General features: G+C 55.5%; 5 protein-coding genes across 5 annotated transcripts; 3 read left to right on the top strand and 2 right to left on the bottom strand.

Moving 5' to 3' along the window:
- Positions 1-2,481: 2,481 nt before the first annotated feature.
- Positions 2,482-3,997, bottom strand: PHYSODRAFT_330459 (hypothetical protein; the record flags this gene model as incomplete). Its single annotated transcript, XM_009527144.1, has 5 exons — positions 2,482-3,078; positions 3,133-3,223; positions 3,258-3,549; positions 3,622-3,892; positions 3,947-3,997. The coding sequence occupies 5 exons, from the start codon at positions 3,995-3,997 to the stop codon at positions 2,482-2,484; spliced, it is 1,302 nt and encodes a 433-aa protein (XP_009525439.1).
- A 611-nt stretch (positions 3,998-4,608) lies between these two features.
- Positions 4,609-5,406, top strand: PHYSODRAFT_490851 (hypothetical protein; the record flags this gene model as incomplete). The annotated part of the gene is made up of 2 exons (XM_009527143.1): positions 4,609-4,894; positions 5,183-5,406. Coding segments are annotated over 2 exons (510 nt in total), but the record flags the coding sequence as incomplete, so codon positions are not given.
- Positions 5,407-5,644: 238 nt separating this feature from the next.
- On the top strand, positions 5,645-6,034 carry PHYSODRAFT_314215 (hypothetical protein; the record flags this gene model as incomplete). The annotated part of the gene is made up of 1 exon (XM_009527142.1): positions 5,645-6,034. One exon carries the CDS (start codon positions 5,645-5,647, stop codon positions 6,032-6,034), a length of 390 nt encoding a protein of 129 aa, XP_009525437.1.
- A 612-nt stretch (positions 6,035-6,646) lies between these two features.
- Positions 6,647-9,315, bottom strand: PHYSODRAFT_496495 (hypothetical protein; the record flags this gene model as incomplete). The annotated part of the gene is made up of 4 exons (XM_009527141.1): positions 6,647-7,983; positions 8,055-8,348; positions 8,430-8,972; positions 9,051-9,315. The coding sequence occupies 4 exons, from the start codon at positions 9,313-9,315 to the stop codon at positions 6,647-6,649; spliced, it is 2,439 nt and encodes an 812-aa protein (XP_009525436.1).
- Positions 9,316-10,092: 777 nt separating this feature from the next.
- PHYSODRAFT_330456 (hypothetical protein) lies at positions 10,093-13,156 on the top strand (the record flags this gene model as incomplete). Its single annotated transcript, XM_009527140.1, has 3 exons — positions 10,093-10,615; positions 10,679-11,352; positions 12,599-13,156. 3 exons carry the CDS (start codon positions 10,093-10,095, stop codon positions 13,154-13,156), a joined length of 1,755 nt encoding a protein of 584 aa, XP_009525435.1.
- Between the last annotated feature and the right edge of the window lie 1,748 nt (positions 13,157-14,904).

Here is a 14,904-nt window from a genome sequence, read left to right as displayed (position 1 = left end):
GGCTGGTGATGCCGCAGGGGCTGAAGAACGCCCCTCCGACCTTCAACAGGTGCGTGACGCACTTGTTGCGTTCGGTGCGCGACTTCGCACCGAGCTACTTCGACGATGTGTTCGTCCACAGCCGGGCTGCGGACAGGATGAGTGATGTTGAGATGCAGAAGGTGCATCTCCGGAAGCTGCTTGCGCTCATGCGCAAGCACAAGCTCTACGCGAACCGGAAGAAGTGCATCTACGGGGCGAGCGAGATCCCCGTGCTCGTTGGGAAGAACGGTGTCCGCCCTGACCCTGAGGAGGTCAGAGTGATCAATGAGTGGCTGACGCCGTCGAACGTCAAGGAACTGCGGCAGTTCCTTGGCTTGGCCACGTACTTGTGCAAGTACGTGAAGGACTACACGGGCATGATACGCCCGCTGTCACATCTCCTGAAGAAGGACGCCGAGTGGGTTTGGACTGCTGAGGGTCAGCAGGCCTTCGATGCAGTCAAGCGGGGCTTGACTGAGGCGCCGATCTTGGCGGATGCCGACCAAGATCGCCCATTCCACGTTGTGTGTGACGCATACGACTTCGCAATCGGATGTGCGTTGATGCAGCACGATCACGAGGGCCGTGATCGTGTCGTCTACGACCAATCGCGTCAGCTGAAGTCAGCTGAGCGCAACTACCCGGTACATGACAAGGAGCTCCTTGCCATGAAGTACGCACTCGCGAAGTTCCGAGTGTATCTACTCGGAAGCAAACCGTTCGTGGTCTATACGGACCACGCGTCGCTGCGGACAGCTATGAAGTCGCCGCACATCTCGCAACGGATGGCGAGATGGCTCTCATTCTTCGCAGAGTATAACTTCCGTGTTGAGTACAAACCCGGAAGACTCAATGTGGTGGCCGACGCGCTGTCGCGTCGACCTGACTACGCCACGACTGATGCCGACGTCAATGTCATTGACGCCATGCGATCAAGCACCCCGACGTTGTCACTGTTGGACGACGTGAAGGTCGCGTACGCGCACTACGCGGACGCGAAGCTCTTGCTGGCCGACGGCTCAGCGCCTTCTGGCCAAGCTCGTCAGAAGCCGCCGAAGCATCTTCGTGCTCGTGCACACCGTTACCGGGTGCACGACGGGTTATTACTCTACAGTGCAGTCGACGACAACGCGGACCGCGTTGTCGTGCCCAATGACCATGACCTGCGACTCAGGATCATGTATGAGTATCACGATGCACCGACTGCGGGGCATCCGGGCCGTGAGAAGACATACCTTCTTCTCACGCGAGACTTCTACTGGGCCCACCAGTATAAATGGGTGCGCAAGTACGTCCATGCTTGCGAGGTTTGTCAACGTGTGAAGCCTGCGCCTTTCGCACAGGCTCCCTTGCAGTCACTATCAACTCCACGGGAGTGTTGGCAGTCCGTGTCTTTGGACTTCGTGTTTGGTCTTCCCCCGGACAGCCAGGGGAACACGGGCGTTGTGGTCTTTGTTGACCGCTTTAGCAAGATGGTACATCTTGCTGCGGTACCCGTTGAAGTGACTGCGAAGCAGACGGCGCGTCTGTTCGTTGACATGGTGTTCAAACACCATGACATGCCGATCGACATAGTGTCGGATCGAGACCCGCGCTTCACTGCACACCTTTGGCAAGAAGTGTTTACACTTCTTGGGAGTCAACTTTCGATGTCGACTGCGGACCATCCGCAGACGGACGGGCAGACCGAGCGCGTGAACCGCGTGCTCGTAGACGTGCTTAAGAGCTACGCTCACTCGTTCCAACACTGGAGCGAGTGCCTGCCGATGGCGGAGTTCGCCATCAACAACTCGGTGCATGCCTCGACCGGGCATACACCGCTCTACGTGAATGCCGTCAGGCACCCACGCCTCCCGAGTCTACTCGGGATGGTGGCTCCTTCCTTAAGTGGGTGAGGATCTACGACTGCAACGCAGCAGTCGCAGAATGCCACTGACACTTACACAGTGTCAGCCGCGACTACGCGCAACAAGAAGAAGAAGAACGCGTCTGTGCAGGGCACAGACGTCGACAAGAGCAACAAGAAGAAGAAGAACGGGTCTGTGCAGGGCACAGACACCGCGAAGACGAACGCAGAGGCCGGGCCTACTGCCAGAAATGAGCTGAACGAGTTCAGCTCGGACGCAATCAACTTCGTGCAGCGCAGACAATCCGTCATTCGGTTTGTCCAAGACGCTATCGCAGCTTCTGTCGACCGACAGAAGCTGAACGCAGACAATGTTGGTAGGGGCAACACAAATGAATTCGAGAAGGGTTCATTGGTTTTGTTAGCAACTCAAAACCTGCCTAAACATGCCGTTTCCGACTTCGGGGCGAGCAAGCTCGCTCCGCGCTTCATCGGGCCGTTCACGGTGTTGGCACGGCATGGCAACGCCTACACGCTAGATATTCCATCTAGCATGCGCCTCCATCCGACCTTTTACGTCGGGCGGCTGAAGCCATACCTGGAGCACGAGCCACCTAGCTCGGCTGGCCCGAAGCGGAAGCCCCAGCGGGAGCGAACCTCCGCTCCAGCGCGTAAACGCGCTGGGCCAAGCGTGCGACGCGACCTCCCACGTCGACAGAGATGTCCGACGCGGTCTGCGAGGCCTGAGCGACTTGAGCCCTCATAATCGGCACCTCCTGCATCAAAGCGGCGAGCTCCCGGCTCTGATGCTGTTCCACAGCAGCGACCCGCTCCTCGAGCGTCGGGCCAAGGTCAACCCCTGGTTGACCATACCCGGGGCGTGTTCCCACCACCGCCGCCTCCGATCCGCGACGCCCGCGGCTCAACACGCTGGATTGTTGATCGTATTGTGAACCATAGTATCCCGAAAACGAACCGGCAGCCGGTTCGTTATCGTATTCGTTGGAGAGGGTTTCCGCCCCACCAAGATACATGGGAGCCGCGGGATGTCCTGCTGCAGGACATTCCAGAAATGGTGAGGGCGTACGAAGCTCACCACGCACCGCCGACGCGAAGGTAGTGCGAGCGCTGTGGTCACCTACCGCGCCCGAGGTCCCACGATCGTCGCGTTCCTCACGTGCGAGGAACTTGGCACGGAGATCCTTGAGACTCTCAGGTACACGAATCGTCGTTTACCCGTTTAGGTTGCGGTCGCTCAAGCGCACCGCACCTGGAAGACACAACGTGCACTGATGGCCTTCGGGCACAGCGCATGGAATACCAGCGTCCACAGAGGATCTGTGGAGCTGCTCCAGCCTCCCGCGCGTCGAGAATGTCTCGAAGCGCTCACGGGGCATGCTTAACCCGCTCACGGTAAGCAGCCGGCTTCTTGTTGAAGTTCTCAACAAAAGCATTCCAACTTTGACAAAGTGCCTGCCACTCAGGCATTTTGCTGCGAGAAGAGGTCTTCTTGCTGGAGAAGTATCGGAGCTCGTGAAAGAGTCCGATACAGTAATCGCGCCTTTGATTCGTTAACGGATCAAAGTGCTGCTCCTCCGCCACAGCATCATCGTGAATCCCGCTGCATACGTACAGCGGAATTTCATTTGGAGGCACGGTGTTGCCCACACGGTCTGCGATCTCTGACGCAGACGGCATCCACGGATCGCGCGCTGCTCAGGCAGCGCGCGGAGAACTTGTAGACGCCACCTCACGCGGGGAGCTTAAAGCCCCAGCAGCGGAGAGCGGAGTTTTGCTCTCGCCGCGCGAACGCTTCGAGCTCGAAGCGTCCGAGTCGTCTCCTTCACGAGGGCGTCTCGACCCGGCATGCGGGTCGAGACTATCACTGTCGATAGACTCCTTGCGCTTGTTGGAAGAGGGCGAGGCCTCTTCCATCTCCACGTCGTCGTCTTCGTAGTCAACGGCGTCGTTGACTACAGAGGAACCTTCGAGGACAATCTCCGACTGAGTTGTCCCCGACGCGGCCTGTGCAGCGAGCGCGTCGCGCTTTGCCTGCTGACGCTAATGGTACTGAGCAACAGAGAGGTTACCCTCTGTTGCGGCGGCGGTCTTCTTCTGCGGCGAGCTCATTGCGGAATGAGCTCGAGTTTTCTTTCTCCCAACGTGAAGAATTGACGAATGGTCATTTTCCTGATTGACGTGCCGTGACTCGGCGCGTCTAACCTTGAGGGGGGGATCGTGTAACCGGGTTACACGCACAAGTGGCTACAGTCACTTGTAACTCTAACAGATACGACGTCTGTTAGAGGTTCGAAAGACTTTCTCGACCTTGGTGTAGACACACCAAAGGCTACATACATTTACGACCACCACGACGGGTGGTCCATAGAGACTTAGGATTCCTATTGGCTGAGAGCAGCATCTCTTAGCCAATGAGCGACATGCATAGCATTGGAATTCTGACAACCAGCCGTTGGCAGATTCCTAGTTTAGAATATTACATTTAGAGGAATTCAGAAACATAAAACAAAAATAGCAGTTCTCATTTTAACCCAAAAACATTATTTGGATCGTTTCTTTAGATTAATCTATACTCGGAGGCCCGAGTATAATTACCTCTAATTTAAACTAAGCTACGCTTCCTCACATTCACGCGCACACGTGTAGGCTAAAGTAGTGAGCCAAAGTAGGCCCATTACAGTACTAAATTGGTTATTTTGGATTTGGTCCGAAATAGTGCAAAGACGCCATTGGCCGCTGTCCTCAGACAGAACACGCGCTGGTCGTCGACCTTTTCACTGCTCAAGCGCTATTTTCGTCTCCGTCCGTTTATTTTGGCAGACGACGAGGAGCTCTCGGACTTCCTTCCGTCACGCTCAGCCCACCGCAAGCTGGAGACTTTGCTGGCAAGCCTCCGGGACGTCGAGTCTGTGTCCAAGCACCTACAGGATGGCCTTACGCTGCTGGACGCTCGTGTCCTATTCGACGAGCTCCTCGAAAGCCACCCCTCGTTCGCGAAGTATCTCGGTAAGGATAAAAATACAATCAGACGCAGAATGAGCGATGATCATCGCTCATTCTGCGTCTGATTGTATTTTTACTTAGCTACTGTGTTTTATATGTTTTTATATATGCATAGCCACCGACGCGGATATAGTCCACTCCGCCGTCTTCGAGCAGGTGGTCGTCAAGGTCCTGGACGACCAGGCGGTCCTGCTGACGGACGACGAAATCGCTGCGCTGGAGCCGTTTAAGGGCACGCAAACTAATCTGGAAGGCGTGGACTGCACGCCGGCGGACAGGAAGGGTTCGTAGTGCGTACGCGCAAGCGACGCAAGGTAGCTGCCGCGCCGGCCACGTACGAGCTGCTTAATGCGATTCCTCCTACCTCAAACGTGGTGGAGAGGCTCTTCAGCATTGCACGCGCTGTGCTGCGCCATGAGCGCCACCGCCTCTCTCCCATGATGCTAGAGATGATCTTGTTCCTCAAGATCAACAGCTTGTACTGGGATGTTGCGATCGTGGAGCAGTGCCTGTAAGTAGGTACAGTCGTAACATGATTGCAGTAATTTTCTGTGTCAACACTAAGTCTTGCCTTATTTATTCAGTCTGCTACTCGGATGCAATGCAATATTTATTATGGTGTCCGGCAAAACAATAGATATAAATCGTATTTTCGGCATGCCTGATGCTCAGTGTCGGAATAATAGGTACAAATGTGTCGGAATTATAGCATCAAATTGAAGTGACCATCACTCCTGGATTCCGCAAAGCAATATGGAGATGACTGGCAGCGTCATGCGCTTCGCCTTGGCCACGTACTTCATGAAGCGCACCGGCAGCTCTCATGAATCACCGGCTCACATCGCATCGGCATGGAGTTATGCGCCCAGTATTGCCGGCAGTGATGCCAGTGGCGAAGAGGAAGAGTGCGAAGACGTCGACTCGGACTTCTCCAGCGTTGTGTCGACCCACGTATCGAATTTAAAGCAGTTGCTGGATGAGAACCGCTTCCAGGAGTGGTCGGGAGGCGTAGCTGAGCTGCGAGAGTATGCTGCAGACAATGATCTGCTGGAGTCTCTGGTGGTGGTGCTGGTGAAGATGATAAGGAGTCAAGAAGAGGACGCGGAGTGCATCACCCAAGGTAAAGAGAAGTGCAAACGATAAGAGGAGTGTAAATCTTCAAAGAGATCTGAGGTGTTGCAGTGATTGAGCACATGTGCTTCGAGAATAGCGGGGAGCCGTCGCGAGTGTTCGACAAGGTAGAAGTTCCACCAAGCGGTTAATTAACAGACCTTTGGTTCGCTGACTTGTGGCGTGCGAAAGTAGCTGACAGAGTTGCTGTTCGAGGCACTGGCTCATTGCTGTGTGAACGAAGGTACAACCGAGGCAACGTGGCTGCTCCGAGCTGTTGGCGGGGTCGCGCGCGGACTGCGCCAGTATTATGAGCAACGCTATGGAAGAAGTCAACACTCGGTTCAAACCCTGGAGGCAGAAGCCAACAAACTCATTTGGGAAAGTCTGGCAGCTGCTCAACAGTAAAGGATCATCGACACTTAGATGCAAAGTCCACAGCTCAGACACGTTGTATTTCTTTCTCCCTTCTCCTTCCATTCATCTACGTTGACGGCCGGTTACTATCATGTACGCGTCAATGGAGCCTCGCATTGCCCTGACCTCGTTTATTGACGTCTGCTTTCCTGTAGATGCGACTTGGATCCCCACGCTTCTTCTACTGCCGTCGAAGCGATATGCGGGTACTATACAGGGAGCCACCGCCTAACTGTTCTTCATGGCATCCTTCACAAAGTTGAACGAGTCGTCCTTCTTCTTCATGAACCCGAATCCTGAGTCGGACGCAAGGCTGTCCGTGGGCTCCTGGATGGTCTTGGCGATGTAGCCCGTCGGGGTCATCGCAGCTCCGATCACCTGCGAGCCCGGGTTTCCCATGCCCTGCATCTGTTGCATTTGCTGCATCTGCATTTGTTGCATGTACTGCATCTGCTGCATTTGTTGCATGTACTGCATCTGCTGCATCTGGGCCATTTGCTGCGGCGTGTTGAAGTTCATCATGCCTATGTTCATGGGGGCGCCGAAGCCCTGGTTCATGGGAGGAGCCTGCACAGGCTCGAGTAGAGGGTCCAACACCATCGTCTTGTTCGCGGAAGGCGCGGGAGCAGGTGCTGCGGGGGCGGCAGGGGCAGGAGGAGCTGGCTGAGCCGGCTCAGGCACCGATGCGGTGCTCGCTGTGCTACTCTGGAGCTGCAATCCGCCAAACATGTCGGCCATCTCGTTTGCCGACGTCGCCCCAGCCTGAGCGGACTCCTGCGGAGCCTGCTGGGGAGGAGCATTCGTCTGCAGTCCAGAAAACAGAGAGCCATTGTCCGAAGGCTCGTCGTCGAAACCTCCCAAAAGATCGGCCTCAGCCGCAGCTGGCTGCTTCCTGTGACCAGTGGGCTTGCTCTTGGGCTTGGACGACTCGCGGCTGGATGTAGATGCCGACAGTCCAGCAGAAATGCCGAGGTGGTTCAGAACCTTCACGGCGCGGTCTCGCACGGCCGCCTTGTCTGACTTAGCGCACTCCTCGATCTCGCTGGAGTTTTCGGAGAAGTACTCCTCGAACTCTTCGCATCCGTCCGTCTTCAACAGAGCGTCAATCGTAGCCAGGGCCTTGGAAACGACCGTCCACTGGTCGTCCGAGAGGCAATCCTCCAAAATTGGGCCAACGATCTCCGCGTCCAGAGTAATCGCGCTTTTCAAGAACGCGTCCATCTTGTCCTTCGGGGGAATAGCTCGCATGCCGCCGGGGGCACACAGAGCGGTGACCAGGTTCCGCTCGTACGAGCCATCGGATTGCGCGCCAGAGGTCTGGCCTGTGAGAACAGGAGGTGGGGCCTGAGGAAAAGGTCTCGGTTCACGAGACTCGCGACGCTTGTTGTCGTCGTATTCGTAGTCGGAGTTGCGCGAGTAAGAACGGTTGTCACGAGTGTTGCCGCTGAAGCTCTGAGTCCGACTCTCGGGTCCATTGTTCTGCATTCCGGTGGAGCCACCGAGGTTCGAGGGCACGTCCGTATCGCTCCACGCGCCGCCAACACGACCCTTCTTACGGTCACCATCTAAGGTCACACGCGCAGGTAAATGTTAGCTCTCTGTAGCCTACCAGCAAATTTATCACAAATGAGCGTACCATAAGACTTCTCCCGCAGTTGCGAGCTCGCCGACTCGCGCGGGTCCTGTCCGTACGAAGAAGACCCGGGGCGGTATCCGTACCCAGTCGGGCGGTATGGCTCCTCGGGGTTGTACGGCGCCGGCGTGGGGCCGTAGTTGCCGCTGGTGGGTCCGCGGTTGGTGGCAAAGCTCCATCCCTCAGGCGGGTTGGCCGATCCGGGCGGGCCGCCACCGAACGTCGGCTTCGGGTCCGACTTGGAGTACTTGGACGCCACCTTCTCCTTCAGTCCCTTGAAGAATCCCTTCTCGTCCGCTGCATCAACACCATATCAACAATTCTCAGTCAGGAACAACAGTACACACCCTCAACTGCAATAAATCCCCAATATCTCACCGCGCGGGTCCTGGTACATGGGGTTGCCAATGCCCGAGAACTTCTGGTCGTTGAACGGGGGCGGCGCGCCTCCGTACTGGTTGGGCGGGGCGCCTCCATACGGCGGGTTGGCCGCGCCGCCGGGGCCTCCGTAGGATCCCTGCGGGTACTCTGGCTGGTACGGCTGCTGCGGCTGGCCGTAGGGCTGCGGGCCACCGTAGCTGCCCTGGTTCGGGTCGGTCGGGTAGCCGTACGGGGCGCCTTGCGGCGGCGCACTGCCGTTGTATCCGCCCATAGGCGGGCCCGCCATGGGCGGAGGAGGCAGCGAGCTGTCGTTCGAGTTCTTGCCGCCCCAGATCTTGGAGCTCCAGCCGGAGCCGCTGCCGCCCGCGCCGTTGTCGTTCGGGTTGGCGCCCACGCCCTGGATACGCGCCGACATGCCCATGCCGCCCAGGCCGGGCGTGTTGTCCGTGTCGTAGATGGCGTCCAGCACCTCCTTGGCGGCCTCGCGCACGCGGCGGAAGTACTCGTCGCCCTTGAGCGGGTCGGGCGTGCCGCGGAACTCTGCACAGCAATAGTCGTCGATGGTCAGTCAGTATGGCTACAATGAGTAAAGGGCCAGAGTGTGAGGAGCCGACGTACGCAGACACTCCTTGACGGTCGGGATGTGCTTCTGCATCTCGCGCTTGAAGTCCACGCGGCCCTCGCGGCAGACGTGCTTGATGACCTGCAGCGCCTTGTACTTGATGGTGTGGTGCTTATTCTTGACGCGCGAGATGAGGAAGTCCTGCACCTTGGTGCACGTGTCGTAGCTGTGCTGCGTCATGCGCGCGATCTCCCCGTAGAGGTAGCCGGGCGTCGGCGTGTCATCTTTGCTCGTGGCGCGGGTCAGCAGCGCCTTGTCCATCGTCAACTGGTCCTAGTGCTGCTGCTGCTCGTACTGTGCGGGTGCTGGAGGGGGGGGGCTGGAGCGGAGGGCGGGCAGTCTCTGCTGGTGTCCCGCGGTCGCTTCGGTCACTTTCGCCTCTGCCTCGTGGGGACGACGCCGGCTGCTTACTACGGAAATGTATGCCTCGGCTCTCCCCCCTCAAAGCTGCTGCCACTTTTTTCAAAGTTGACGTGGCAGCTCTAAGGCTGATTATGTAGTTTTGCTTATAGTGGACAGCATCTGCGTGGTTGTTGGGGGCTAGTTATGCAATTGTGGAATTTAGGTCAACTCGACATTTGTATCTACCAGTTGAATATTTACTGATCTAGGTGGAGAGCTGCACGAACGGATGTAGCCATCTTGACTTGGCTCGAGTCGCTCACTGCCGAGAAGAACACCGCCAGAAGGTCAAAGCAGTCGAGTACCGCAGGCATCCGATACACATTCGAGAGCGAACGTATGCAAGTGGATAATGGTTGCTTCCTGACATGAAAGACCGTCGTCGAAGGGTTTTGATCTCGTTGATGCAGTTAGACACCAATTTTGCTGTAGTAATAGTCGTCTTCTCCAGTTGAGAACAAGCGCAGTAGGGGACAAGAGCCTTTTGTATTCCAATATACGCCGGGTTTGACGTGCCGCGGTCATTGCGGGACATGAAATACCCGTTCGTTCTACACTGTTCGCGCGATATGTACGAGCGCAGCTTCTCGCGTCCAGAAGCCCCGTGTGCAACATTTACGTGGCAACATCCCGCACATGCAGCTGACTAGCCGCCGATCTCAGCCACCGCGGATACCTGGTTCACTCGCGCTCTTTCATATCAACACGGTGCCGTGCTCGGGCCCGGATCAAGACTCGACCTCATGCTCTCCACACTCCCAACACTTCCCCGGCAGCAACAAGTCCCGACGTTCAGAACTAACTGATGACGACTCTAAAGAGGACATGGGCAAGGAGCTGCATAACCAAGACCCGGATCTGGAGGAAGACTTCGGCGAGAAGGACTGGCCGTTTGCCGGCAAAGGTGACCTGGACGACGTCCCAGCCCCAACAGGAGCCGCCTGCACCAAGATCAGCAACGTACTGGGCGGAGCAAGCGAGCACTTGGGAGACTTCTCCTTCGGGGGCCAAGCCGACCTGCTGCCGCCCGTTCCAAGCCTCTTTGTCAACGGCGTGGGGCCCGTGCCCGTGCCTCTGTGGGAGGAGCGGGCCCTGAAGCTCATCGACAAGTGTGCCAAGTCCCCGTTCGGCCACAACATGGACACCAAGTTGGATGAGAGTGTCCGCAAGAGCTGGCAACTGGCACCGGACCAAGTGCAATTCAAGAACCCATCGTGACAAGCGGGCATCGACAAGATGGCGGTGGCCATCGCCGACCGACTCGGGTACAAGGGCATCCCGCTGCAGTGCGTGCTGTTCAAGCTGCTGGTGTACGGGGAGGGCGGCCACTTCGTCAAGCACCAGGACACGGAGAAGGAGGACGGCATGATCGCCACGCTGGTGGTGCAGCCACCGAGTCTGCACGAAGGAGGGGATCTGGTCGTGTACCGTGACGGCCGAGTGAAGCACCGGCATGATTTCGGTGCAGCGGACGGCACAGCCACGTACCTGACGCACTACGCGGTGCATTATGCTGACGCAGAGCACGCTGTGGAGAAGGTGACGAAGGGGTATCGTCTTGCATTGGTGTACTCAGTGTGCTTGCCGCCGACGATGCTGCACCTGGAGCGGAACCCGAACAAACCCATGAGCGCGGCGTTAGCGGACGCAATCGAAACGATGAAGCCGGGAGACGACTGCTTTGCGTTGCTGTTGTCGCACGAGTACACGCAAAAGAGTCTCCAGGGCTTGGGTGCCGGTGCGTTGAAAGGTGTGGATCGCGCGAGGTTTCAGGCGCTGGAGGAGGCGAATGCATCAGTTTCTGCTGAGAAGAAGTTGGAGTTTCACGTCGTTGAGCTCCACCACGAGGTTGTTTTCTACAATGCTATGGGAACATCGGTGATTGGGCTGAGGAGAGTCGAGAGGAGAGTACTAAATGGTACAGTATTGACGGCAAGAGCCTTGGACCCGGCGACAACGTGGAAGTGAAGTTCAACTTTCTCAATCCGTGCAACGAAACGTTGGCTCAGATGTAGTGTGTGCAGTAACAGTAACATTGGTACCGCTTGGTTCACAATGGTCACAGTTACCTACTACCCCCTATATTTAATAGGCTTGGAATGTCGCGCTATAGCTCTCCACGTCGGCTTCACTAATGCTACACCCGCCTTCATCATCAGTCTACCCCACTTCCTCGTCGCTGTTGCTGTCTCCTTCGTCTACAACGATCGCTCGTCAACCAGACTTGCCAACGGCACTAGACCTTGCCTGGTCCCTTTTGTCCCTGCCGTTGGCGACGTCGAAGTACCCGAGAGAGTCTGCCAAGCATCGTTGTTATGTTGGAGACGGGGAAACAGCGATACTGACGAAGAGGAAGTGCTAGCGTGTACGTAGACGACTGGGTGCGGCTTCTGAAGAAAATCGAGGAATGAGGCAATATTGCAACAGTGCTCGACTATGAATAGCTTTACCGCACAGATCACTTACCGCATAAGGCTATCTATCCCACGATAGCCAACGCATGGTCAAAGCTCGTCTTCAAAAGCAATGTTGAAGTCAAGATCACCTGTAACATTTTATCGGGTCCTTTCAGGCTTCCTGGCGAAGGGGGTCTCATGAGCAGGAAACGTGTTACCAGATTCTGGTACACGGTAACATCCACTGTTTCCTTGGGTTTTCATGGTAACTGTGGAAGTGTACCTGCGCACACTACTCAGATGTGGAAGAAGCCGAACGGAAGTAGCTATATCCACGGCTACCTGGGCAACGAGGGACCGACTAAAGAGACGAGGTATTGCCGAATCGCTATTGTTGCGTGGTGTCAGGAGGACAGCGTGAAAAACACAATGGAATTCATCAATCTAGAAGCTTCAGCTAACGCTCTACAGCATCGCGTGCCGGTTTCTCATGCGACGCTGAAACAATTTCAGGATGATATAGGCGAGAAGTTGGCGCGGTTGGATGTGATAGAGCACACAAAAAGAGAGCGAGAGGATTCGTGGTACAGAGGTCAGCGAGTTTGTGTGTCGGTCCCAGAAGGTCTCTGTATAACACTAGGTGAATTGCTGGATGGTACGAGCGATTCAGCCCAAGTGAACTTGTTCTTCACCAACTTTTTCGGCCGCCTGAGGGATAAGAGTGGAGTGGCTGAATGGTGCTGGAGAAGGTGGACTGGAAGGACGTTGGCCCGACTCTTCTGAGCGCACTGACCGGGGAAGACTCGCGCAGCATCATGGAAACGGCGCTGGGGGTTGCCAGAGAGCTGGAAAGTGGAGAAGCCCAGCAAGAACTCTTGAAGCTGGCTGTCGAAAACGTTGTGAAGCTCAAGGATTCGCAGCTGTGCTCTTCAAACTCTCTTGAAGACCTCTGGAGGCTTGTTCTGCGTCATGGCGATGACGACATGCTGGAGACCGTGGCGAACAAGTTTAAGCAGATGACTCCACGTTTGCTCCACTACACCGTGTACGTTTTCGCGCATCAACTGAGCGACATTGACATCCCCGCCAGCAGGTCTGCGGTGCTGGCCTCAATTGCTGCTCTGCGTACCGAGTGGCTGCAAAGTCAGATCGAAGTGCTCGAGAAGCCATTCTCTTGGGAAATGCCTACTGCCGAGTTCCCTGACACAGCGGAGGTGGAGACGTTCCTGCGAGGACCCGAGGCTAGGATGACAACAGAAGACGTGATCAGCTTTGCCAAGGATGATGCCGAAAGTTACGCTTAGGAGTATACTGCGAGCTGGATGCGTGATCTAAAACAAGTTAATGCTTCGTTCGATATGGTCGCGAGCGGAGAAGAGAGTGGCGCGTTTGTGACGATAACGAAAACGCGAAGCTGGTACGAGAAAAGCCAAGAAAACCTACCGAAACTCAAGGGAGAACTGAAGGATCTGATGGATCGATACGGCGATCAAATTAAGGTTGGTGAGACCGGATAAAGATGGTTCTACCGTGCCATTCCAGCGTAGAAACTTAATTTCTAGGAAGTATAATCGAAATGTCGCCGACCAACTCATTGATGGCCGGCACGTTGCAGTATTCGGGGTAACCGGACTGGTGGTCCGGGGGGGGGGGTCGCAGTTCTCAAGAGCGATACGATACCGATACTAGCGTTAAGTATGAACTTCCGTACACCCGCTAAAATCATTCTACGCGTTCCAATACTTCGACGTGTTTTTAGTGTTTTGAGCTAGGAAGTACGTCTTTTGGCATCTCCTGCGCCTGCTTCGCAGCCAGCATTTTCCCCGTATATGCTTCAAGGTGAAAATTGAATAAAATTCAAAATTCATCACTGCCGTACTAAAGGTACAACTACATGTAGTGCATGATGCCTCGGGCTTGAGGTCTCGCTGGCACTGATGATGGTGTGGTATGCTCAGTTCCGAGCATTAGCATTTTACTGGCACGACAACACGTTGCTTTGCAAGTTGAAGTGGGTATGTCGCGCGAAAGTGGCAAGAATGTCGTTTGATGACACACGCCCGCCAAACGACAGTTCTTCGAACTGCAAATTCGTCGTGCTGAAATACTACGTAGTTAGTATGGGTGTTCTTACCACTGACTTGAAATCAAATGCATCCGAGGTGCGGTCTACATGGAGTCCGACTGAGTGGATGATGTAGGAGGCTCCGTCACCAGTGCTGATTCATGGATAAATAGAACATCGAGCATCACCCGCCGGCGTTGGGATATCGCCAACGATACGGCACCAATGATCGGGGCCTTAGCAGCGAGAAGAAACTAACTGGAAAGCCTGATAACGGCAGCCTTGCATGCCTATCTGCATGTAGATAAGCTTATAAGAAATGACCGTTTTCCCCAACCTCTGGGGCGTGTACTGCTCGTGTGAGGCAGATCAACGTCCCAGGCTGCCAGGCATTAAGAACCCGGGTGATAAATGTTTCGCTCTCGGGCAGATATCGGCTAATGCTCTTCATGAGGTGAAAGGATTCAAGACTACGATACAAGTCCATCAGCAGGTGTTCCAACATCGATGACCAACAGGAACCTTGGCCTCGTAGTACTGAAGACTAACATGTAAGTTTACTCGCGTGTTTTGTTATGATACCTACTTTCCACCGAGCAGCCCTAGTCTTGATCTGCGGTGAGTGCACCGCATGGAGAGTCGATAGAGACCCCAGGCGCTTACACCAAAACCAATGTTACTTCATCAGAGTGTCTGCTTCGCAGTAGCGACGACGTATACTACGTCATCGATTTTATTATCTACAAGTAGACAGAAGGCGGAGCTCGAGGAACTGATTTACAAGTCGGATGCATTTGTTTTCAACTTAAGTCGAACGCTTACGTCCGCACTCGAAGCTCTCCCGACAGACACCAAATCATTCGCACCAAGTGAACCGTGAAGGTCAACCATGTCAACCATAGTGTCACAAAGGAACCAGTTGCTGGAATGGGCATGTTAAGTCGATTACTTCAGTTTGGCGTCACCAACCTTGACTTGATCGCCGTA

The sequence above is a fragment of the Phytophthora sojae genome, assembly GCF_000149755.1.
Source record: "Phytophthora sojae unplaced genomic scaffold PHYSOscaffold_3, whole genome shotgun sequence".
Taxonomy (NCBI): Eukaryota; Oomycota; class Peronosporomycetes; order Peronosporales; family Peronosporaceae; genus Phytophthora; species Phytophthora sojae.
The sequence above is the reverse complement of the archived record's forward strand: the minus strand, read 5'-3'. Positions and strand labels throughout refer to the sequence as shown.